The sequence below is a fragment of the Palaemon carinicauda genome, chromosome 39 (assembly GCF_036898095.1).
Source record: "Palaemon carinicauda isolate YSFRI2023 chromosome 39, ASM3689809v2, whole genome shotgun sequence".
NCBI classification, from domain to species: Eukaryota; Metazoa; Arthropoda; class Malacostraca; order Decapoda; family Palaemonidae; genus Palaemon; species Palaemon carinicauda.
This window is the reverse complement of record NC_090763.1, coordinates 25,050,472-25,072,600: the sequence shown is the minus strand read 5'-3', so window position 1 is coordinate 25,072,600 and position 22,129 is coordinate 25,050,472. Positions and strand designations below refer to the sequence as shown.

General features: G+C 42.9%; 1 protein-coding gene across 3 annotated transcripts in view; it reads left to right on the top strand.

The window, feature by feature from the left end:
* Nucleotides 1–22,129, top strand: part of LOC137630817 (leucine-rich repeat and WD repeat-containing protein 1-like) — a 58,844-nt gene that overhangs the window by 13,863 nt on the left and 22,852 nt on the right. For all 3 annotated transcript variants that reach the window (XM_068362364.1, XM_068362365.1, XM_068362363.1), the window contains one exon: nt 19,054–19,280. In XM_068362364.1, the coding sequence (XP_068218465.1) occupies nt 19,054–19,280 (227 nt within the window). The remainder of the gene's footprint in view (nt 1–19,053; nt 19,281–22,129) is intronic.

Below are 22,129 nucleotides of genomic sequence, written 5' to 3'. Positions count from 1 at the left end.
GTTGATTAGAGCCGTCATGGACGACAGGTTAAAGGAGAATCAGGAGTTCATCAGGTCCATGATGGGATCCAGAGAACCGAAGAGGATTTCGGTTAAGGATCTCCCCGCTTGCTCACATGCCAACCCATGGAGGTATGCTGAGCATATGGTTATCGCGACCGGCAGGATCTTCGTCAGCGACAAGATCGGCACGGTCCCTTTGGAAGACGTGGAGTTCTTCCCAAACTTCGAGGCCTACCCGGACTGTTACGTCCGACTTCGCTCTGAACCTGCCTCTAAAGAAGAGACCGAACCGAAGGAAGAGATAGTGTTCGATCTCGCGAAGGCCCAGGCTATGCTAGCCAACACGTTCAAGAGTAGGGGTTTTACCTGCTCTAAGCTTCCGGCCCTGAGCAAGAAGCACCCTACTTATGTCGCACCTGAAAATGCGGTACTTCCATTCTTGGAAAAGGCCTTCGCTGCGTGCCTTAAAGCTGTGGAAGAGGGGAAAGCCTGCCCTGCACTGGAGGAGTGCAGACCCTTCTCCATAGTTACTCCCCCTGACGCTCGACACTGGAAGGACATCCAGCATACGTTCGTCGTGGGAAAGCTAGATCCTGACGTCGCCGGACGTCAGTTTAACGAAGACCTCCCGAAGCTCAACGATCACCTCCTTCGTCGGGAACAAGATACGAAGGAGAGGCTCGCAGCATCCATGTCCCACCAAGTCCAACTTGAAATTATGGCCTGTGACACCAGAGTACCAGACCACTACATGGTACTTTCCAAATCCCACATGACAACCGTGATGAAGGACTTGTACCACTTCATGAAGGCTCGGAGAGCCTGTCGTGAATTCGTGTTCGCAGGTGCCACTGTGAAACACGAACCCCGGAGGCTGATTTCCTCCAACATCTGGGGCAAACACCTCTTTCCTTCTGACCTTGTGAAGGAAATCACCGACAAAGCCGCCACGGAGAATAGGAACCTTCTCCACAAGTGGGGCATGTCAAGGAAGAGGAAACCCTCTCAGGACGACGGACCTCAACCTAAGAGGAAATCCTCAAAACAGAAACCCCAGCAACGTCAACCAAGACGTCAGTTTCCGGGACCCGCTACCTCCCAAGTGGCAGCTCAGCCACAACAGACCTTTCAATTGGTCACCCAACCGGTGTTGTCACAGTCACCGGTCTTTACCCCTGCTTTCGAGCAACAGACGACTACCTTTCATCCCAAAGGTAGAGGCTCAAACAGAGGTGCAGGCAGAGACGCGTCTCGCCGTCCCTCCAGAGGCAGAGGAGGAAAGGGAGCTAGCGGCCGAGGCAGCAAGCCCTCGGGACACCAGAAGCAATGAAGTGCTTCCGGTGGGAGGAAGACTCCGCCAATTCCAGGATCGTTGGACCTTCGATCCCTGGGCACACAGCATCGTCAAGAAGGGTCTAGGCTGGAGTTGGACTCAACCACCCCCAACATTCCAGCAGTTCTTCCAACAATCAACCCCCCTTCTGGAAGAATATGTCCTAGATCTCTTGAACAAGAAGGTGATAAGGAAGGTAAAGTCCACCAGGTTCCAAGGAAGACTGTTTTGTGTCCCCAAGAAAGACTCCGACAAACTCAGAGTCATTCTGGACTTATCCCCCCTCAACAAGTTCATAGCGAACGACAAGTTCAAGATGCTGACTCTTCAACAAATAAGGACCCTTCTGCCTCGAGGTTCCTACACGGTCTCCATAGACCTGGCGGATGCCTACTGGCACGTTCCAATGAACCATCACGCTTCCTCCTACCTAGGATTTCGACTCCAAAGGAAAAGCTACGCCTTCCGGGCCATGCCCTTCGGCCTCAATGTGGCCCCTCGGATCTTCACAAAGCTGGCGGACGCCATAGTACAACAGCTCCGCCTCCGAAACGTCCAGGTGATGGCCTACCTCGACGACTGGCTAGTCTGGGCTCCATCGCCCGAAGATTGTGTAAAATCTTGCAACAAAGTCACCCAGTACCTAGAACACCTGGGATTCAAGATCAACGAGAAGAAATCTCGCCTCTCTCCAGCTCAGAAGTTCCAGTGGTTAGGAATCCAATGGAACCTTCAGTCACACCGCCTTTCCATCCCCCAGAAGAAAAGGAAGGAAATAGCAGGGTCTGTCAAGCGACTACTGAAATCCAAACGAATTTCAAGACGCCAGCAGGAACGAGTTCTAGGCTCTCTACAGTTCGCCTCTGTAACAAACCCAGTGCTTCGTGCACAGCTAAAGGATGCCGCGGGAGTCTGGAGACGTTCTGCATCCATCGCTCGAAGAGACCTCAAGAGACGGCTCCCAAACAGACTTCGACTTCTCCTCAAGCCGTGGTCGGAAGCAAAGGCCCTGAAAAGGTCCATTCCTCTTCAACACCCTCCTCCATCACTCAACATCCACACGGACGCTTTGCTGGAGGGTTGGGGAGGTCACTCCCACCAAAAACAGGCTCAAGGCACCTGGTCTCCCCTGTTCAAGACGTTCCACATAAACATCTTGGAGGCCATGGCGGTCCTTCTAATTCTGAAAAAATTATCCCCGCCTCCCTCGATCCACATTCGTCTAACCCTAGACAACTCGGTGGTAGTTCGTTGTCTCAATCGCCAAGGCTCAAGATCGCCCCAGATAAATCAGGTGCTTCTCCCAATCTTCCGTCTGGCAGAGAAGAAGAAGTGGCACCTGTCTGCAGTTCACCTACAAGGATTCCGCAACGTGACAGCGGATGCTCTATCTCGAACAAACCCGATAGAGTCGGAATGGTCTCTAGACGCAAGATCGTTCTCCTTCATCTCTCACCAAGTCCCAGAACTTCAGATCGATCTCTTTGCAACGAGCGACAACAATCAACTTCCTCGGTATGTGGCCCCGTACGAGGACCCCAAGGCAGAAGCAGTGGATGCCATGTCACTGGACTGGAACAGATGGTCCAAGATCTACCTGTTCCCTCCCACCAACCTTCTGCTGAAAGTCCTCTCCAAACTGAGAACCTTCAAAGGGACAGCGGCCCTAGTGGCTCCCAAGTGGCCCCGGAGCAACTGGTACCCCCTGGTCCTGGAGCTGCAGCCCAAGCTGATCCCTCTCCCGGGCCCATTTCTCTCCCAACAAGTACAGAAGTCGACTGTCTTCGCTTCATCATCGAAAATCAAGGACCTTCATCTCATGATTTTCTCTCCCTAGCCGCAAAGAAGAGGTTTGGGATCTCGAAGAAAAGTCTGGACTTCCTAGAGGAATACAAGACCGAATCCACAAGACGTCAATACGAATCATCCTGGAGGAAATGGGTCTCCTTCGTCAAGACAAAAAATCCTAAAGAAATCACAATTGATTTCTGCATGTCCTTCTTTATTCACCTTCATGGACAGGGATTAGCAGCCAATACGATTTCAACCTGCAAATCGGCCTTGACCAGACCAATTCTATATGCCTTCCAAATTGATCTGTCCAGCGACATCTTCAATAAACTACCGAAAGCATGTGCTCGCCTACGCCCAGCACCCCCACCGAAACCGATCTCCTGGTCATTAGACAAGGTGCTCCATTTCGCCTCCAACTTGGATAATGATTCATGCCCTCTCAAGGATCTGACTCAGAAAGTTATATTTCTCTTTGCTCTTGCTTCGGGAGCTCGAGTCAGCGAAATAGTGGCATTATCAAGAGAGGAAGGACACATCCTGTTTACCGATACAGGAGACGTTACCCTCTCCCCTGATCCGACGTTTCTCGCCAAAAATGAATTACCCACCAAAAGATGGGGCCCCTGGAGAATATGCCCCCTGAAGGAAGATGTCTCTCTATGCCCAGTAGAGAGCCTCAAGGTCTATCTTCGCAGAACTTCGAACTTTGGTGGAGGCCAACTCTTCAAAGGAGAAACATCGGGCAGCGACCTGTCACTGAAACAATTAAGAGCGAAAATCACCTACTTCATTCGCAGAGCGGATCCTGACAGTACACCCGCCGGTCATGATCCTAGGAAAGTTGCATCATCTCTGAATTTCTTTCAGAGTATGGACTTTGAAAGCCTTAAAAACTTCACAGGCTGGAAGTCCTCGCGCGTTTTCTTTAAACATTATGCGAAACAAGTGCACGAAGTCAAACATTTTGTGGTAGCCGCAGGTAGTGTTATGAAACCTGCACCTAACTGTGCATAGAACAGTGAGTTACTTGGGACTCTAACTCTTCGGGTGCCTATGTTGACCCTCGAGCGATACATAGTGATGTCGAAAACACTTAGTGCTTTTATAACTGTTCTTATCCCAGGTGAAATGTCATAGTTGTCACACAAGTGCCGCATGCCCTGAGCATGATGTGTTTTTAATCAAAGACTTACGTTCCTCGAGAACGAGTGCCTACTAATAAACTTGAAATTCCTTTTCAGATTCAAGAGCAAGTCTTTATTACTATGTACATTATAATTACTGTAAATGAACTTTACTTATTGCTGCAATTCATTTAATTTCTGCATTTGTGAAATAAAATTTCTATTTTATTACCTGTGCGTCTCAATCAGCTCCTACTTACTATGAAATACATGCCTGTCATAGTTTTATTATCCCCTTTTTTCCTTATGGTTATGGAGAAATTAAGATACTAACTCTTAATTTATATTCACTCTGATTATGTAATGTTCCAATACGAATACTTACTCTTCATACCCTGGAGATGAATCACCCTTCTCAGCACACAGTGCCCAACCACCACTGGTCTGCTTTTCAGAATGTTCCTATACGAATGCCAAACATTCGGCTTCGTCTCCAAGTTCTTCAAGTTCTTCTATCAGGATGAATAGCCCTTCAATACCACTTTGACGTCGGCATGGCCCGTGGGAACTTCACTGCCAAGGGGGGCAGGATGATTCTTCCCTACGGTTCTTTACCAAGATTACTATGCTATTTTGTCAATGCCTTGGCACTTACTAATAGGGGAAAATCTACCATGATACATTGATTCTCTGGTATTCTTCCATCAGGACGACATGGCTTGAGCCCAAAAAACGGATTAAATCTATTTTTGGGTGAGATAGCCATGGCGTCCTGATGGACCCTCCCTGCTACTTCGTCCAGTTTTTTAGGTCCCACCCTGCTCTGCTGTATCATGGTGATGGGCAAGCAACTGGCTTCAGGATGAAGACGGACGTGACGTCATTTAAGCAATGGCGCCCGTTTGTTTACGTCTCGAGTATCAGTAGTAGCCACGAATGAGATTAGCTATGGAACATGGAACGGCTCCCAGCTATTCTCAGCCCTTACACACCGAAGCATTAACTCTGTTCGGGGTGTAGATAGCTATGTGGCGCGTTAATACATGCGTCCCCTGTTGATATACGATGTCTTAAAGGGAAACCTTTAGGATACTCGCTCCAGAAGTTAGAATTCTGTGATAACCTGTGGTTAAATTCTCTGGGAATATCTTAGTAGTTATTTACCCAAGGAAGCTACCAAAAAGGAACCTTCCATCAGGACGCCATGGCTATCTCACCCAAAAATAGATTTTTCGCTTCGCTCAAAATCCGTTTATTATTATTATTAACATTTACTCATTGGCCAACCGGGTAAGTAACCTTATGTAAATCTAATATTATCTATATTTTCTCCTCCAACTCTTATTCCTTCCATTCCTGATATATTTCTCAGTATGATTTCTCCATATATAGAGAAGAGGTCTTTTGACCAAACATCCTTGTTTTACTCTTCGTTTTATCTCTGTTCATGGTGTTAAATTATTCTCGATATTAACTGCAGCTTCCTGACCTAATGAATAAAAAATGATAAAATAAGTGTATGTTTGTTAACTTTTTTTCGAATCTTCTATTATTATTATTATTATTATTATTATTATTATTATTATTATTATTATTATTACTTGCTAAGCTCTAACCCTAGTTTTGAAAAGCCGGATGATATAAGGCCAAGGGCTCCAACAGGGAAAATAGCCCAGTGTACTTTTCAACAAGAGAAATTTAAGAACAATAACATTAAAATAAATCTTTCATATATAAACTACAGTGAACCCTCGTTTATCGCGGTAGATAGGTTCCAGACGCGGCCGCGATAGGTGAAATTCCGCGAAGTAGTGACATCATATTTACCTATTTATTTAACATGTATATTCGGACTTTTAAAACCTTCCCTTGTACGTAGTACTGTTAACAAACCACCCTTTAATGTACAGAACACTTAATGCATGTACTACAGCACCCTAAACTAAAACAGGCACAAATATTAAAGGCGATTTTATATCATGCGTTTCCTAAACACCTAAAAAGCACGATAAAAAATGGCAACCAATGTTTTGTTTACGTTCATCTCTGATCATAATGAAGAAACAAACTCATTTAGTGTACACATATATGTATAGGTTAGTTTTTGCATCGATTATATTGATTATACAGTACTGTATGTTGATTTTTTTATTACCAATGTTTTAGTTTACGTATTTTTCTTAGGACTTCCAAATGAAATGTTTTTCTTTATGACGCCGCCTGAAACGACGGCGTCATAAAGTACTGTACGCTCAGTAAACAACCACGCTCAGAACAAACAAGGCATTTAACGTGCATGATGATAGTGATAAATAATGATACAGTACAGTATTTACAGTAAAAGCATTTACAAAATATGTTACCTTACAAATATAATTTACCGTATCTACTGTATATAAAATCATACAGTACTGTACAGCACATACAGTATTGTACGTAGCAAAGCAGGAAAACAATTTACGAGAGAGAGAGAGAGAGAGAGAGAGAGAGAGAGAGAGAGAGAGAGAGAGAGAGAGAGAGAGAGAGATTGTTTTACGTACGCACAGTAAATGTAAATTTTAAACATAAAAAATCAATTTACGAGAGAGAGAGAGAGAGAGAGAGAGAGAGAGAGAGAGAGAGAGAGAGAGAGAGAGAGAGAGAGAGAGAGAGAGAGAGAGAGATTGTTTTACGTACGTAAATGTAAATTTTAAACAAAAAAAATATGATAGGTTACAACATGTAGACTTTTAATACCTTCCCTTTAACTTAATGCATACAGTACGTACAGTACTAAACTATAAAACAGGCACACAAATACAGTTTTAGAATGTAAGAATATTAAAGTAAAAAATAAAGATTGTTACTGTACTCACCACGAAAGAAGTTGAAGAAAAACTTGAATGATGATGGCGATGAATTTGCTGCACAGTAGAAATGATGATGATGAAGCTGATGATGTGTTCTACTGTGTAGCCAGGTAGTATTTTACGTCTCTTCAGACGGAGGTGTCTTTTCCTGGGACACCTCTTCAACTTCTTCCTGGGAAACTTCTTCAATTTCTTCCGAAGGCGTACTAGCAGGAGGAACTGGCTCTTTTTGGCGAGGCTGGAAGAACATTGTGATCGGAAGTTGTTGCCGCTGCTTCTTTTTTCGATCCAAGAGCATTTTGTAGGGAGTCATGTCTTCATCGATCTTGTTGCAGAATTGCATCGAGCGAACCATATCCTCGTCCCACTCTTGCAACATTTCTTTCAACTCCTTCGCATGGTTGCAGGCCTTGGCAAGCCGTTCTAATGTTAAGCCCGTTTCTTCGACATTTTCTTGGGTCTCTTCCTGGGTTTCACTCTCTTCTTCGCTTGCCGATTTCGTCAGGTCTTCGAGGTCTGCGTCAGTTAGGGGCTGGGAATGGCAGTCCAACAACTCGTCGACGTCTTCAGTCGTCATGTCGCCAAACCCGTCACCTCCAATTATGGCAGCCAACTGCACAGATTTGCGTATTGCAGAGTGTTGGATTTCCGACGGAGTAAATCCCTTGTCGTCGTAAACAATCTCGGGCCACAACTTCTTCCAGCTCGCATTCACGGTTGCAGGTTTCATCTCTTGAAGTGCCTTCTGAATATTCTGCAGGCACGTGGCTATGGTGTACTGCCGCCAGTACGCCTTCAAGTTAAAATCTTCATCCTCATCATCTTGGGCAGCATCCACACACGCAACGAGGTCCGCCAAGGTGTTCTTCGTGTAGAGGGCCTTGAACGCCCTGATAACCCCCTGGTCCATCGGTTGAATTAATGACGTGGTGTTGGGTGGCAGGAACTCAACCTGAATGCCCTCATGCGACAGGTCAGTTGCGTGTCCACCAGCGTTATCCATAAGGAGAAGGATCTTGAATGGCAAGCCCTTCTCTACGAGATATTTGCTGACTTTCGGGATAAAACACTGATGGAACCAGTTGGAGGTCAGCATCTTCGTAATCCATGCTTTTTGATTATGCATCCAGTACACGGGAAGGAGATTCTTATTTTTATTTTTCAAAGCGCGAGGATTTTTCGACTTATAAATAAGCCCCGGCTTTAGCAAAAATCCAGCAGCATTGCCACACATCACGAGGGTAACGCGATCCTTGAATGCTTTAAAGCCAGAGGCTTTGGCTTCCTCTTTGAACAGGAAAGTTCGCGACGGCATTCTCTTCCAAAACAAGCCGGTCTCATCCATATTAAAGACTTGTTCCGGCTTGTATCCACCTTCGGCGATAATATTCTTGAACGTCTGGTTCACGTAAGTTTCAGCAGCGGCAGTGTCAGCGGAAGCAGCCTCCCCATGCAGGGAAACGCTTTTCAGGGCGAAGCGTTTCTGAAACTTCGCGAACCATCCTTTGCTGGCGGAAAAACGTTTCTGAGGCTGGGAATCAGTGGATGTCCCTGGTTGAGGATCATCTGCATCATCATCATCTTCAGCATGGTTGCCGTCGTCGTCTTTAGGTTCCTTTGCAGCAAAATTCTCATATAAGCTCAAAGCCTTTGTTTGGATGGTGTTCGTATCCAAGGCTATGTTCTTCTTCCGGCAGTCGGCAATCCACACAGCTAAAGCACCTTCCATGCGTACGATCGTTTTATTACGCGTTGTAACGACTCGCTTCGCTGATCTGCTAAAGGTGATTGCAGCCGTCTTTCTAATGTTCGCCTCGTCCTTCTTGATATAGCGAACAGTAGATTCGTTGATGCCAAAATGGCGCCCAGCGGACGCGTAACTTCTACCATCTTTTAACATATCGAGAAGCGTAACCTTCTCAGCTATCGTCATCATCCTTCGGTGGCGTTTAGGCTCACTACCAGCCTTAAGAGAAGCAGAATGCTTGGGAGCCATTACAGTAGGATTTGACAAAAAGTTCAACTTAAAAAAGTCGCACACAGCACAGATTCACAAACTTAAGAACGTCTACTCAGCGATACGCGGGAACAGAGAGTGGACGATCCGGGCCCGCGAGAACCTAGATGCTGCGGGTTGGAGATGATGGCAAAACACCAATCACAGGCTAGATAACAAAACTTGAGTTCTGATTCGTCATCTATCAGCGCTTGAACCAATCACAACCCGTCTTACAGTATATGATGCGTAGGTTACCAACTCATAGAAGATGCCCCGCGCATACCGAACGTACGTAGATTAATAATAATGATAATAAATAATGATAATAATACAGTACAGTACTGTAATAATAATAATAATAATGATAATAATAATAACAATCATAATTTTATTAACAACAACAACAATAATAATAACAATATTTAATAGCTTTACGTATGCTACAGTGTTTTATTCTTTTGTAGGATGTGTGTGTGTGTCTCTCTCTCTCTCTCTCTCTCGTACGCTTATTCGAAATGTGATTTTTGCAACAAAGAATATTATTGGATGCAGTACTGTACTACGTACGTATACATACAAAAGATTCATGGAAAAGAAGCACATCCATTACATTTGTAGTACTGTACGTACAGTAGTAGTCAACAGCAGCCTTACACCATTCTAATATGGTATGACTGCATCTGATTTGCGTTTCATGTTCGATTTAATTTTACTACCTACTGTATACAGTACTGTATTATCGTATGATCACATTCTCTTTTCGTGTTTTATTTCTTTCTGTGCTGAATTATATATCATATGTAATGCAATGAACAATCAGTAAGAGCAGATATTACTAATTACAGTATTAATGGAATTACAGGTAACAAAATATCGTATTTGGTTGTCTTCAGATTTCGCGGTATTTTCGAATTTTCCGGAAAATCCGCGATATGTATATATATATATGGGTTATGGAAAAAACCCGCGAAGTGGTGAATCCGCGATTGTCGAACCGCGAAGTAGCGAGGGTTCACTGTATTGTTTACATTGGAAAGGAATTTTGTTGCAACTCATTGGCTGGGTAACCTCATAACCTCTCAACTAAGTCTGAGAAACCAGGAAAAATATGAAAGAAAAGGAATATGGGGACATCCGTTAAATGTAAGATTTGGAACATTTAGTATCCAGAGTGAGAAGGGTAGCTCCATCGAATAGCACTGCTCATGGTATGCAAGAACTTCGGTCGCCTTTTGTTGGTTCCAATGCCTAAGTTAGTATTGTTCGTCTTTTAAAGCAACAAGTATTACTGTTTACAAACTTTTTCTCTGTAGATTAATTTCATTTTATCTCATTAAGTTACAGTAGAATAATGTATGTTTATTAGCATTATCAATGGAAGATTATATATATTAAACTCTGAAGACATTTTGAGGTAAATTTAAAATAGAAACGCATTATTTTGATTTAGTTTCCACTGCCACTATCATGAGAATTGTTAGCACTAATCATACTGATTCAAACTGCTTAGTTGTGTTTCAAAGGGGTTTATAATTGATGCTCATTTTTTATGTGTTCTCAAATTCCTAACCAAATCATTTTCTGTGCTACATATCCATGTATTTAGTTGTCATTATGCACATAAACAGTCCTATACATATGCACTCTCATATATATATATATATATATATATATATATATATATATATATATATATATATATATATAAGGGATTTTGACGTAGGAAAAATCTATTTCTGGGCGAGGGACCTGTGCCGCCCAGTGAATAAGCTCCTATTAGCACTTATTCTTAGGTAATTTACTGCTAAATATACCAGAGAAAAAATGTAAAGGAGTGCTAGGTTGACTAGCTCGCTCACCTATTGGTGTCGGTATGGAATTGGGCGTATAATCCAGAGGTCCCGCACCATTTAGATTCATCCACGACAAAGACCCCCAATAGAGGAGAGCCGTTCAACCTCACTCGGCACCACTAACTCTGCATCCACTCAGAACCCAACTCCTTAGCACCCAAAGTTTGGGGACTCCAAGGGAGAGGAGCTGGGAGGGTTCACTGGGCGGCACAGGTCCCTCGCCCAGAAATAGATTTTTCCTTCGTCAAAATCCCTTTTCTGGGCTTAAACCTGTGCCGGCCAGTGAATACATACAAGAGAAATGTCACCAAACTTGAAAAATAAAGGAAAAAACATAAACACAAGGGAAACACAAGTTACTTTAATCAGAGTTGAGTGCCAAAAACAACTATAAAGGTACCTTAAAAAGAACATAAATCCACTTGGTAGAACAATTGACAAAAAAGGTAAGGTATAATAATGCCGTGAGTGATGATATATACAGATACTCAGGAGTCATAAAATTAACAAATATAGGAATAGTAACCAGGTGCGAAACCAACGAATACAAATAGGGTATAAATGAGGCAGGTAAGGGGGAGAGATAAAATGACAAGGAATTAACATGTGAGTTACCTGGGGGTAACTACGCTCCCTGCAGCTACCGTAGGAAATTTAAGGGCTTCCAAATGTTTAAGATAGTGTTTCTTGAACACTGACGGTGACTTCCACCCTGTGTACCTAGAAAGATCCATAAAATTCATGTGGTGAAAAAAGTTCACCGAAGTAGCAACTGCTCTAATATCATGTGCAAGAGGAAAAGAGTCAGGGTTAGCTTGTTTAATAAAATACAAAATTTGTTGCCTGATCCCTTTAATGGTAATGGTACCGCCTTGTTCTCTAACGAATAGAGGCCCGGAGGAGTTAGAGGAGGTCCGGGATAAATAAGACTTAAGAGCAGTAACAGGGCACAGAGACGGATCTTGCATGAGGGGAACAATTTTCCAGGAGGACCATCTGTTCTGAGGGTCTTCGTTCTTAGCTAAAAAGAATTTGTTAGGTGAAAGAAGGACCTCTCCCGAAGGAAGGAACTCAATATGACCCGGGTCTCTTGACAAAGCTGCCAGTTCAGAAATTCTTGCCCCGGAAGCCAAACTCACAAGGAAAAGTGTTTTCCTGAGAAGGGGAATATAATCACAAGAACTGTTAATGGTATCAGAAGCCAATTTGAGCACATCATTAAGGAACCAGGTAACCGGGGTAGGACGAGTAACCGGTTTCAGTCTGGCACAGGCTTTCGGAATTGAAGCTAACAAAGAGTCGGTTAAGTCTATGTTAAAACCCACTAGGAAGATCTTTTTCAAAGCAGATTTAATAGTGGTGATAGTATTGGCTGCCAGACCTGATTCTAATAAAGTTCTAAAGAAAGTGACTGTAAGGTTCAAGTTCATACAGTGTACGTCTGAGTCTATCAGAAATTTAGCCAACTTTTTAACTGCAGAATCATATTGGCGGATGGTGGAATCCCGTTTATCTGATTCTAGGAACAGGGTGTTTCGAGGATCGATATTGGCACCATGCATGGCCGCAAACTTCATGAAGTCCATAAAGTTAGGGCGCTCTGAATGTTTGAGAAAGCGTACACAACGCGTGTTTGTACTATCTGAGACAGAACCGGATTGGGTATCGGGTGAGGATGTAGTCTCAACTCTCGCAGGAGAGGGTACCAATTGCTCTTGGGCCAGTTGGGTGCGACCAAGGCTACTCGTCCCTTGAAGGATCTCAGTTTGTCTAGGACTTTCAGTAAAAGATTCACCGGGGGAAAGAGATAAATCCTTTCCCAGTTGTCCCAATTCTGTGACATGGCGTCTGTGGCGTAGGCCTGAGGGTCTAGATTGGGAGCCACATATACTCTCAATTTGTGGTTGGACTCCGTGGCGAAGAGGTCTACTTGGAGACCCGGAACCCGAGAGAGAATCCACCGGAATGACTTTTGATCGAGTGACCATTCCGACTCTAGAGGGGAGGTCCGGGACAGGGCGTCTGCAACTACGTTCCGGACTCCCGCCAGGTGGACAGCTGAAAGATGCCAACGGTTCGAGGCTGCTAGGGAGAATATGGCTACTAGAACATGGTTCAGAGGCCCTGATTTTGATCCGCCTCTGTTGAGGCAGCGGACCACCACTTCGCTGTCGAGAACCAGACGAAGGTTTTGTCTCTTGGATGGAGAGAGACGTTTCAGGGTTAGTAGAACTGCCATGGCCTCCAGCACATTGATGTGAAATTGGCGGAATAAGGGAGACCAAAGACCTTGAACTTTCCTGTGCTGAGAATAGCCTCCCCAACCTGATAGGGATGCGTCCGTGTGAATGATTAACTTGGGAGGCGGAAATCGAAGGGGAACTGACTTTGACAGATTGCTGGCCTTTGTCCAAGGTAGAAGTCTTTCCCGGAGAATGGGAGGAAGGCGGACTTTCCTGTCCCGGAGCTTCCGATTCGCCCTCGAACGCCAGACACGATTGATATCTTTCAACTTCGCTTTCAGAAGTAGATCCGTCACTGAAGCAAATTGAAGGGACCCTAGGATCCTCTCTTGGAGCCGTCTGGAACTCACTTTGTCTTTGAGAAAGCGTTTGGTGTTCATTGCAATCTCTAACCTCTTGGGTTTGGGAAGACACAGAGTGTGAGATATAAGATCCCATTGCAGGCCGAGCCATTGGAACTTTGATTTCGGAAGAAGACGGGACTTCTTGAAGTTGATCTGAAAGCCTAGAGATTGAAGGTATTGGATGACTTTGTGAGTGGCTTTTAGGCAATTTTGGGAGGTGTCTGACCAAATGAGCCAGTCGTCCAGATAGGCTACTACTTGAATCCCTTGATTTCTGAGTTCCTGAACAGCAACTTCTGCTAACTTTGTGAAGATCCTTGGGGCGATGTTGAGCCCGAAAGGCATCACCTTGAAGGAGTAATTTTTGTTTCCTAGGCGGAAGCCTAGATACGGACGGAAGTGTCTCGCTATCGGAACGTGATAATAGGCGTCTGTAAGATCGATAGAGGTGGTGACGGCCCCTCGGGGAAGTAAGGTCCGCACCTGCGAGACGGTAAGCATTCGAAACTTGTCGCATTGAATGGACAAGTTGAGAAGGGATAGGTCTAGAATCACTCTTCTCTTGTCCGAATCCTTCTTCGGGACACTGAACAGCCGACCCTGAAACTTCAGGTGTTTCGTTTCTTGTATGGCGTTCTTTTGTAACAGGTCCTGGACAAACTCGACTAGGTCCGGAGTGGAATGCTGATGAAATCTGTTCGATGGAGGAGGTCCTTGAATCCAACTCCACCCCAGTCCCTTGGAGATGATACTGAAAGCCCAGGGACTGAACCTCCATTTGTTGCGGAAGGCATAAAGCCTCCCCCCTACCCGCTGCACCTCAGTATTGGCTTGAGGAGTTGCCTCCATGTCCGCCTCGGAAGTTCTTTCCTTTGCGAAAGAATCTACCCCTACCTCTGTTCTGGTATGAACCACGGTGGTAGCCTCTACCTCTGTTATAATCCTGGGAAGAGCCTTGAGCTTCATAAGATTGGTTAAAGGCTGGAGAGGTGGTGGAGGCACCGGGAAGCTGGCTCTTAGGGAACAGAACTGTGACGTAGTCGTCCGAGGAAGGAGCCTGAGAGGTGGAAGGCTGTGCAGGAACAGCAGGAGATGGTGGGAGAGGCTGCCGGAAAACGGACGAGCTACTTTGCTGTTGCCGGAACTGAGTGGAGGTATACGGGCGGAGCTTCTTCCTACCACGGGCTTGGTAACTTGCGGGATCATATTTCCGCTTAGGAGTCAAACCCCAACGGGCTTTAAGGCTCTGATTAACTCTTGTAGTTTCTGTCAAGACTTCCTTCACAAGATCCTCAGGGAAAAGATTTGGACCCCAACAAGAGGACCGGATAAGTTTATTCGGTTCGTGCCTAATAGTCGCCTCAGCCAGGACGTGTTTGCGGCACCTACGTTTAGCAAGAGCAAAGTCATATAGGTCAAAGTACAAAGACTGCAAAGTAGCCTTATTGAGAGACTTAAAGATACTCTCAGTATCATAAGTTAAGGCTATCGACTCCGTAGAAGTGGCCAAGTTCAAGGTTCGACCAACACGTAGGCGGGAATCATACTCCTGTTTAATAAGGGATTCCGGGAGACGGGGAAGCCGTTCACTAAAAATTACTGACGCACAATCCGCTGTCAGCTTGCCGGAAGTAAAGGTGGTATGGACATTGTCCCAACACTCATTATCTGAAGGAAGAAGGAGGGAGATCGGATCTACCTCTCGGATGGGAGGCAAGGGCTTCTCCTCCAGAGCGTATTGAAAGGCAAGCTCTGCAATCTTAGTGACGCATGGAGTCACGGTATTCTTGTCCATTAGGAACATTGTAAATGAACTCTTATGAGGCGTCAACATGGTATTGGTGCAACCTATGTCATTTAGAAACCTAGCCCAAACAGATTGGGCTTGTTCCTTTGGGAAAATGACGGTCTCTTTAGGGACCTTATCCAGCCGAACCAGAGCTTCCTCGGTAAGCCTGGCATAACCATGAAACGGAAATGCGAGACCAGGAGGAAAGAATTCAAAGTCCTCTAGTGGACGAGTACCAAGACCTTCCAACGTTAACATCCCGTCTGAGAACGGGGAATGAAGAGCCATGCGCCAAGGGTTATTCTTGGTAAATGGAGGAAGCTTAGAGGCATCCGGGATGAGAGAGCTTTGAACTTGCTCCGGAGCACCTTGCTCTAATGCCCCAAGTCTCTGACCAATGTTAGAAAACATCGTGTCCATCTTGGCCTGCATTTCTGACACAATCTTAGATTGCATCTCTGACACAATGCGAAGCATGGCTGATTCGGAAAGGCCCGGGTTAGGAGCAGAAGTGGCGGATTGTACTCCCGGGTCGTGAGACTTAGAGGAGGAGCCGGAAGCCTTAGATGATGGGTTTGCTTTCGTTTTAGAACCATGGGAAGCCTTGTGGGGCTTACGAGCTATTGGCAAAGTTCTAGATTTAGATTTATCTTTGGGGGGGAACCGGGTGTGATCGGTGAGACGAATCGCGGTCCCCAGAAAAACCATGAAAAGAGAGATCAGATGAAGAAGAAAGAGCGGGGCTGGGGATAGGAATCTCAGCGCCGGTAACACCTGCCTCACTTACCACCCTACCTGCATCCGGATCATCTAACAACATGGGTTCCACATCCGAGTTCAGGGAGGCAACATTGTCTTCCAGATCTCCGGGGGCATCAGACGTATCTTGATCTTGATCCTGATCGATGAATCCAGAAATAGTGGCATCAATGTCGGCAATGATGGGTGCCGCAACAGCTCTAGCCACAGCGGCTGAAGACTTAGCATTAGGATAAATCATTGCACAGTAGTCTTCAGAGAGGACGTAAGGCTGCTTTGATTTCACATTTCGGGCAAATCCCCCAACCCACACTTTCAGGGTGGCCCGAGCCGCAGTCTTCTGCTCCGGGGATGCCTGAAATAATAGTGGGAATTAAAGAAAGGAAGAGTCCAGGAGGTCCTTTAAAGACCATAGAAATCTTACTAAATAGTGTATGTATACCAAATAAAAGTAAGAATAATTAGAAAAGTCAACATAGCCAACGGGACTCACCGAATCAGATCCAAGGGTGGTAATGAGGTCAAAACAGACCATACAATTATCAGGATGCCAAACTACGATATCTTCCAGTTGTACTCCGCAGAGGGCGTGAGACCTACACACCGTATGGCCACAAGGCTGGTGAAGAACTGCCGCACAGGCCGTCGTCTGGCAATGAACCATCTGTAATAAGAATAGTATATGAGAAACTGTAATTCTCTTAAGTAGGGGCGGGTCCGGAGGATCGGTGGCCAACCAGTCTAGACAGAGACAAAACCACCGGGACACCCGGAGAGAGGACATAGTCCATAAACACTGAACTACCCCCTCTGTAGGAAGGGAAGGCAACGGTCCCCTAGGGGAGGGGGGAGAGAAGCCTAGCCACCAACCTAGCGAGAGGGGGAGCTTGGGGGAGGATCACGTGACACGGAGCAGCAGGGCTACCAACTGACGATCCCCAAACACTACCAAAACAGATCATACGGAGTAATAAGCACAAATATTCATTATAAAAGTAATAGCGTTGAAAAATATATAAATATACACATAAAAAATTAGGGCAAGGCATGCGAAATAATGAATAAATCCCGAAGGACAACAACCTGATGGCCGAAGGCCGGCAAGCCACCTACGATACGTAATCTGATATCGGATCTAAATATGAGCCACAAGGGCTCTAAACGCTAAATAATGAATATCCACTATAAAACATAGAAAAATTAAACTAATAATAAAAATAATACACTTAGTAACACCGCGAGTGAAACTAAAAGCTCTCGAAACAGGAGTACCAAGCGTAAGCGGAATCGAGCAAGACCGAGATGATCGAAGAGAATAAACTCTTATAACTTAAATATTAAACGATCTAGATTGCTCAAAACACAGCAAAACATAGCTTGGTACTTAACTTAGACGGTGTCTCCTGGGAAACCGATGTAGAAGCCATAATCACAAGGAAAATAAGGCAAAAACACGAGAGCACAAACTAGCGGGTTACCACACAGGCGTGCTAAAAAGGAGTTGGGTTCTGAGCGGATGCAGAGTTGGTGGTGCCGAGTGAGGTTGAACGGCTCTCCTCTATTGGGGGTCTTTGTCGTGGATGAATCTAAATGGTGCGGGACCTCTGGATTATACGCCCAATTCCATACCGACACCAATAGGTGAGCGAGCTAGTCAACCTAGCACTCCTTTACATTTTTTCTCTGGTATATTTAGCAGTAAATTACCTAAGAATAAGTGCTAATAGGAGCTTATTCACTGGCCGGCACAGGTTCAAGCCCAGAAATATATATATATATATATATATATATATATATATATATATATATATATATATATATATATATATATATATGTGTATAAATATACGTGTATATATGTATATATATATATATATATATATATATATATATATATATATATATACACGTATATTTATACATATATGCAGAAGAACCACAGGGAAAATAAAAATACGAAATATACGCCTAGGTCCTGACTAGTTTCGTGATACTTCTTCAGAGGACTGATTTATTGAGAGAGGTTTCTTTACATTTTATAGGGAAAGCAAACGTACGAACATACATAAAGAGATTAAGAGAACAATGACACTCCCTTATGTATGTATGTGTATATAAATGTATGTATATATATGTATGTGTGTATATATGTATATGTATGTGTATATGTATGTATATATATATATATGTATGTATGTGTATGTTTTGCTTATGTATTTCTATAGATAAGGCTACCGTGTTTTCATATAAATAAGCTGTACTGAAAGTAAAAAAAAACAAGAATTTACCCGCCACTAGATGACCCTCTTTGGCAGGTGTCTAATGAGCTTGCGGACTCCGCCCACTTGACCCAGGTAGCTGGTAAGGGAGTGTCATTGTTCTCTTAATCTCTATATGTATGTTCGTACGTTTGCTTTCCCTATAAAATGTAAAGAAACCTCTCTCAATAAATCAGTCCTCTGAAGTATCACGAAACTAGTCAGGACTTAGCGTATATTTCGTATTTTCATTTTCCCTGCGGTTCTTCTGCATCTGAGCATCACGTTTTCCTGTGATTTTTACGCATATATATATATATATATATATATATATATATATATATATATATATATATATATATATATATATATATATATATATATATACTGTATATATATATATGTATATATATATATATATATATATATATATATATATATATATATATATATATATATATATATCAATAAAAGTATGTACTGTACGTGGGAAGATATCTTCCAGAGGAGAAATCAGCTTGGCTCTTCTTGATGCTGGAAGCGGCGGCAACACTTGTTACGGGAAAGACAGGAGTGATAACATTTCTATGAAATCCATCTGCGATAAAGACGATGATGGCGATAGTGGTGATGATGAATTTCCAAAGTGTGATGTATTGTTAGTAGGAAAAGGAATGGCAGGATTATTTCATTCTATTATTTCAGGCCACTTGATCTAGAGTTCACCGCCATGGCTTGGACCACAATGTCCTTGGATCCAGCAGGCAACCAGAAGACGAATATTTTGGCAGTAGGAGGAACCGGTTCGATGGTCGTCCTGTTGGATGCAAAAGCAGAGACCTTCGTGGGGTCATTTTTCACTCTGCATAGAGGGGCGACCTGTATCGTTACTGCCTTAGTCTTCCATCCTAAGCATCCGTCCTGGGTAATCTGTAAGAGAAATTTGTTTGTTGTTATTGTTTGTTTGGTTTATTTGTTTTTACACTGAAAGCAGAGTTCAAGTTACTTTTATAATGGTAAAATATGTAATGTTAAGTTTAGCATTAGTATTAGTATCTGATTGATTTCATGCATTCTAAGAAATTAACTGTTACTCATTAGACAGCCTATCTCGAAAATTTGATGCTGCTAATTTTGGTGGCTCAATAATTCATCTGTGGTATATTTAACTCGCATAAATTCAATTTCCAATTTATTTTGCCAATTAAATGTTTATTTGGAGGGTGGGGATAAAAAATTTACATCTGACAACCTATTATCTAATTTAAGAAACTATCGAATTCATCGTTTTACAGGAAAAGTTCTTTAGAATATAAACACCAAATCGGGATTTTTATTTTCTTGTAGAGTATAGTTTCTGAAATTACATATAAAAATCAGACTATCAGTTTATCAGTTTAGTGAGATCGATGTTACTGTATGGACACGAGTCATGGTATAACAATGAAACAATCTCCAATAGATTTAGTAGATTTGAGAACAAAGCCCTCGGAAGGATATTGGTAGTTAAATGGCAGGACAGAATTAGAAATGAAACTATAAGAGAGATTACTCGAATGCCATATGTGGATGAGATCATGATTAGGGGTAGATGGAGATGGTTTGGGCATGCTCTTTGCACTCCCCAAGAGAGATTAGTTCACCAAACGTTCAGCTGGGCTCCCCAAGGTAATAGAGTTGGAAGACAGGCCTGCATGGCTGAGGACTATGAAGCGCGAAGTAGGAGATGATGAATGGAGAAGTATTGAATTAAAAGCTCAAGATAGAGACGAATGGCGAAATCTAACAGAGGCCATTTGCGTCAATAGGCGTAGGAGGAATTTATGATGATGATGAACACTGAAACTTAAGCCTACCTGACACTTGCTCGCATTTTTGCCACGCACTGGCATGCATTGATGTGTGCCACTTTGTGGCGCGCACTGGTGTTTTTCCCGCACTGTTCACGACCAGTTCACTCCAGTTCGCGCATCGTTCACGACAAGTTTGCGCATCTTTCACGACAAGTTCACGCGACGTTCACGCCATGGCACGAATTGGCACGCCTAGTTCACGACAAGTTCACGACACGTTCACACGAGTTCGCGCATCATTCCGCATCGTTCACGCCAGTTCACGAATTGGCCACTCCATATAAAAACGGGGCTTCTCCAACCCGAGGACATTCTTGGATTGGCTTCGGAAGAGACAACAATGCTTTCTGTCAGAGACACCATTGCATTGAGGAGAAGAAACGTATCTTTTTCGTTTGTATTTTTTGTTGCCCTTTATTTTTGTTTCAATAAGAAAGCATTTGATTTACATAAAAATAGCAGACATAAAATATGTACAAGTATTAAGAAAGCATTTTATTTTAACATTAAAAGCAGCAAACATGAAAAGTTTTTAGGCTGTTGATTTTAGAGAAAAAAGTGTGTTGAAATAAGAAATCATTTTATTTTTACATTAAAACAGCAAACAGAAAAAATTTGTTTTTCTCTTCATTTTAAGGTAATAAAGAAGAATAAGTATGTTGATGAAATAAAACATCATTTTATTTTTACATTCAAACAGCAAACTTAAAAATTTCTTGGGTTTATTTTTCAGTTCATTTTTATTTAAAACAAAAGTTTTGGCTCTTGATTGGTAATAGAGGAAAATAAGTGTGTGCATGAAATAAGACATCATTTTATTTTTACATTCAAACAGCAAATATAAACAATTATTAGGTTTATATTTTTCTTTCCTTTTCATTAATTTTTTCGTTTCCTTTTTGTCTCTTCATTATAAATTTATAGAAATAGTTTGAAATAAGATATCATTTTTTTTTCACATTAAAACAGCAAATATAAAAATTTATTAGGTTTATTTTTCTTTCCTTTTCATTAATTTTTTTGTTTCCTTTTTGTTTCTCTTCAGTATAAAGTTATAGAAATAGTTTGAAATAAGATATTTTTTTTTTCACATTAAAACAGCAAATATAAAAATTTATTAGGTTTATTTTTCTTTCCTTTTCATTAATTTTTTCGTTTCCTTTTTGTTTCTCTTCATTATAAAGTTATAGAAATAGTTTGAAATAAGATATCATTTTTTTTTTCACATTAAAACAGCAAATATAAAATTTTTTTGGGCTTAAGCCATGTCGTCCTGATGGAAGTTCCTAAAGGGTAGCTTCCTTGGGTATATATAACTACGGCGATATTCCCAGAGAATTTACCTTAAGGTACCCAGAATTCTAACTCCTGGAGCGAATATCCCTAATAAAAGAACCGGGGATATCGCGAAATATCAGAGGACGTATTCTTGACACGCCACATAGCAATCTGCACCCCGAACAGAGTTAACACTTCGAAGGGGTCAATTGGCAAGAAAACGAAAACGAGAAAGAAAGGAGAGCCGCTCTCATGGTATCTCTCCTTTCCCGTTTCGTAAGCGTGCATTGCGCCGCTCACGGAGCCATCTGTATTCCTTTTTGCGTAGCTCAACAACTCGGTGTTTTTTCCCTGTGTTTCTCGCAATTCTTGGATTATTTCAACTTATAATGCTTTCTCCAACTTCTTCTGCTTCTGATAAGTTGAGTATTATTTCTTTTATGTATAAATGTAAGCTTTTGGTAATTTTAAAAGTGATTTGATAGTGATATCGTTGTTACAAGAGCTGTTGCCTACCGGAGGCGTCCTGGACGCTGTCGCTCGCTAGGTATGAGTTATTTAGTTAGCCAGAGCGACGTTCCCGGCTGTTTCGCTTTAATAATTTTAGCTGTTTAGCATTACATAGGATTTCTTTATATGATGCTTTTAGT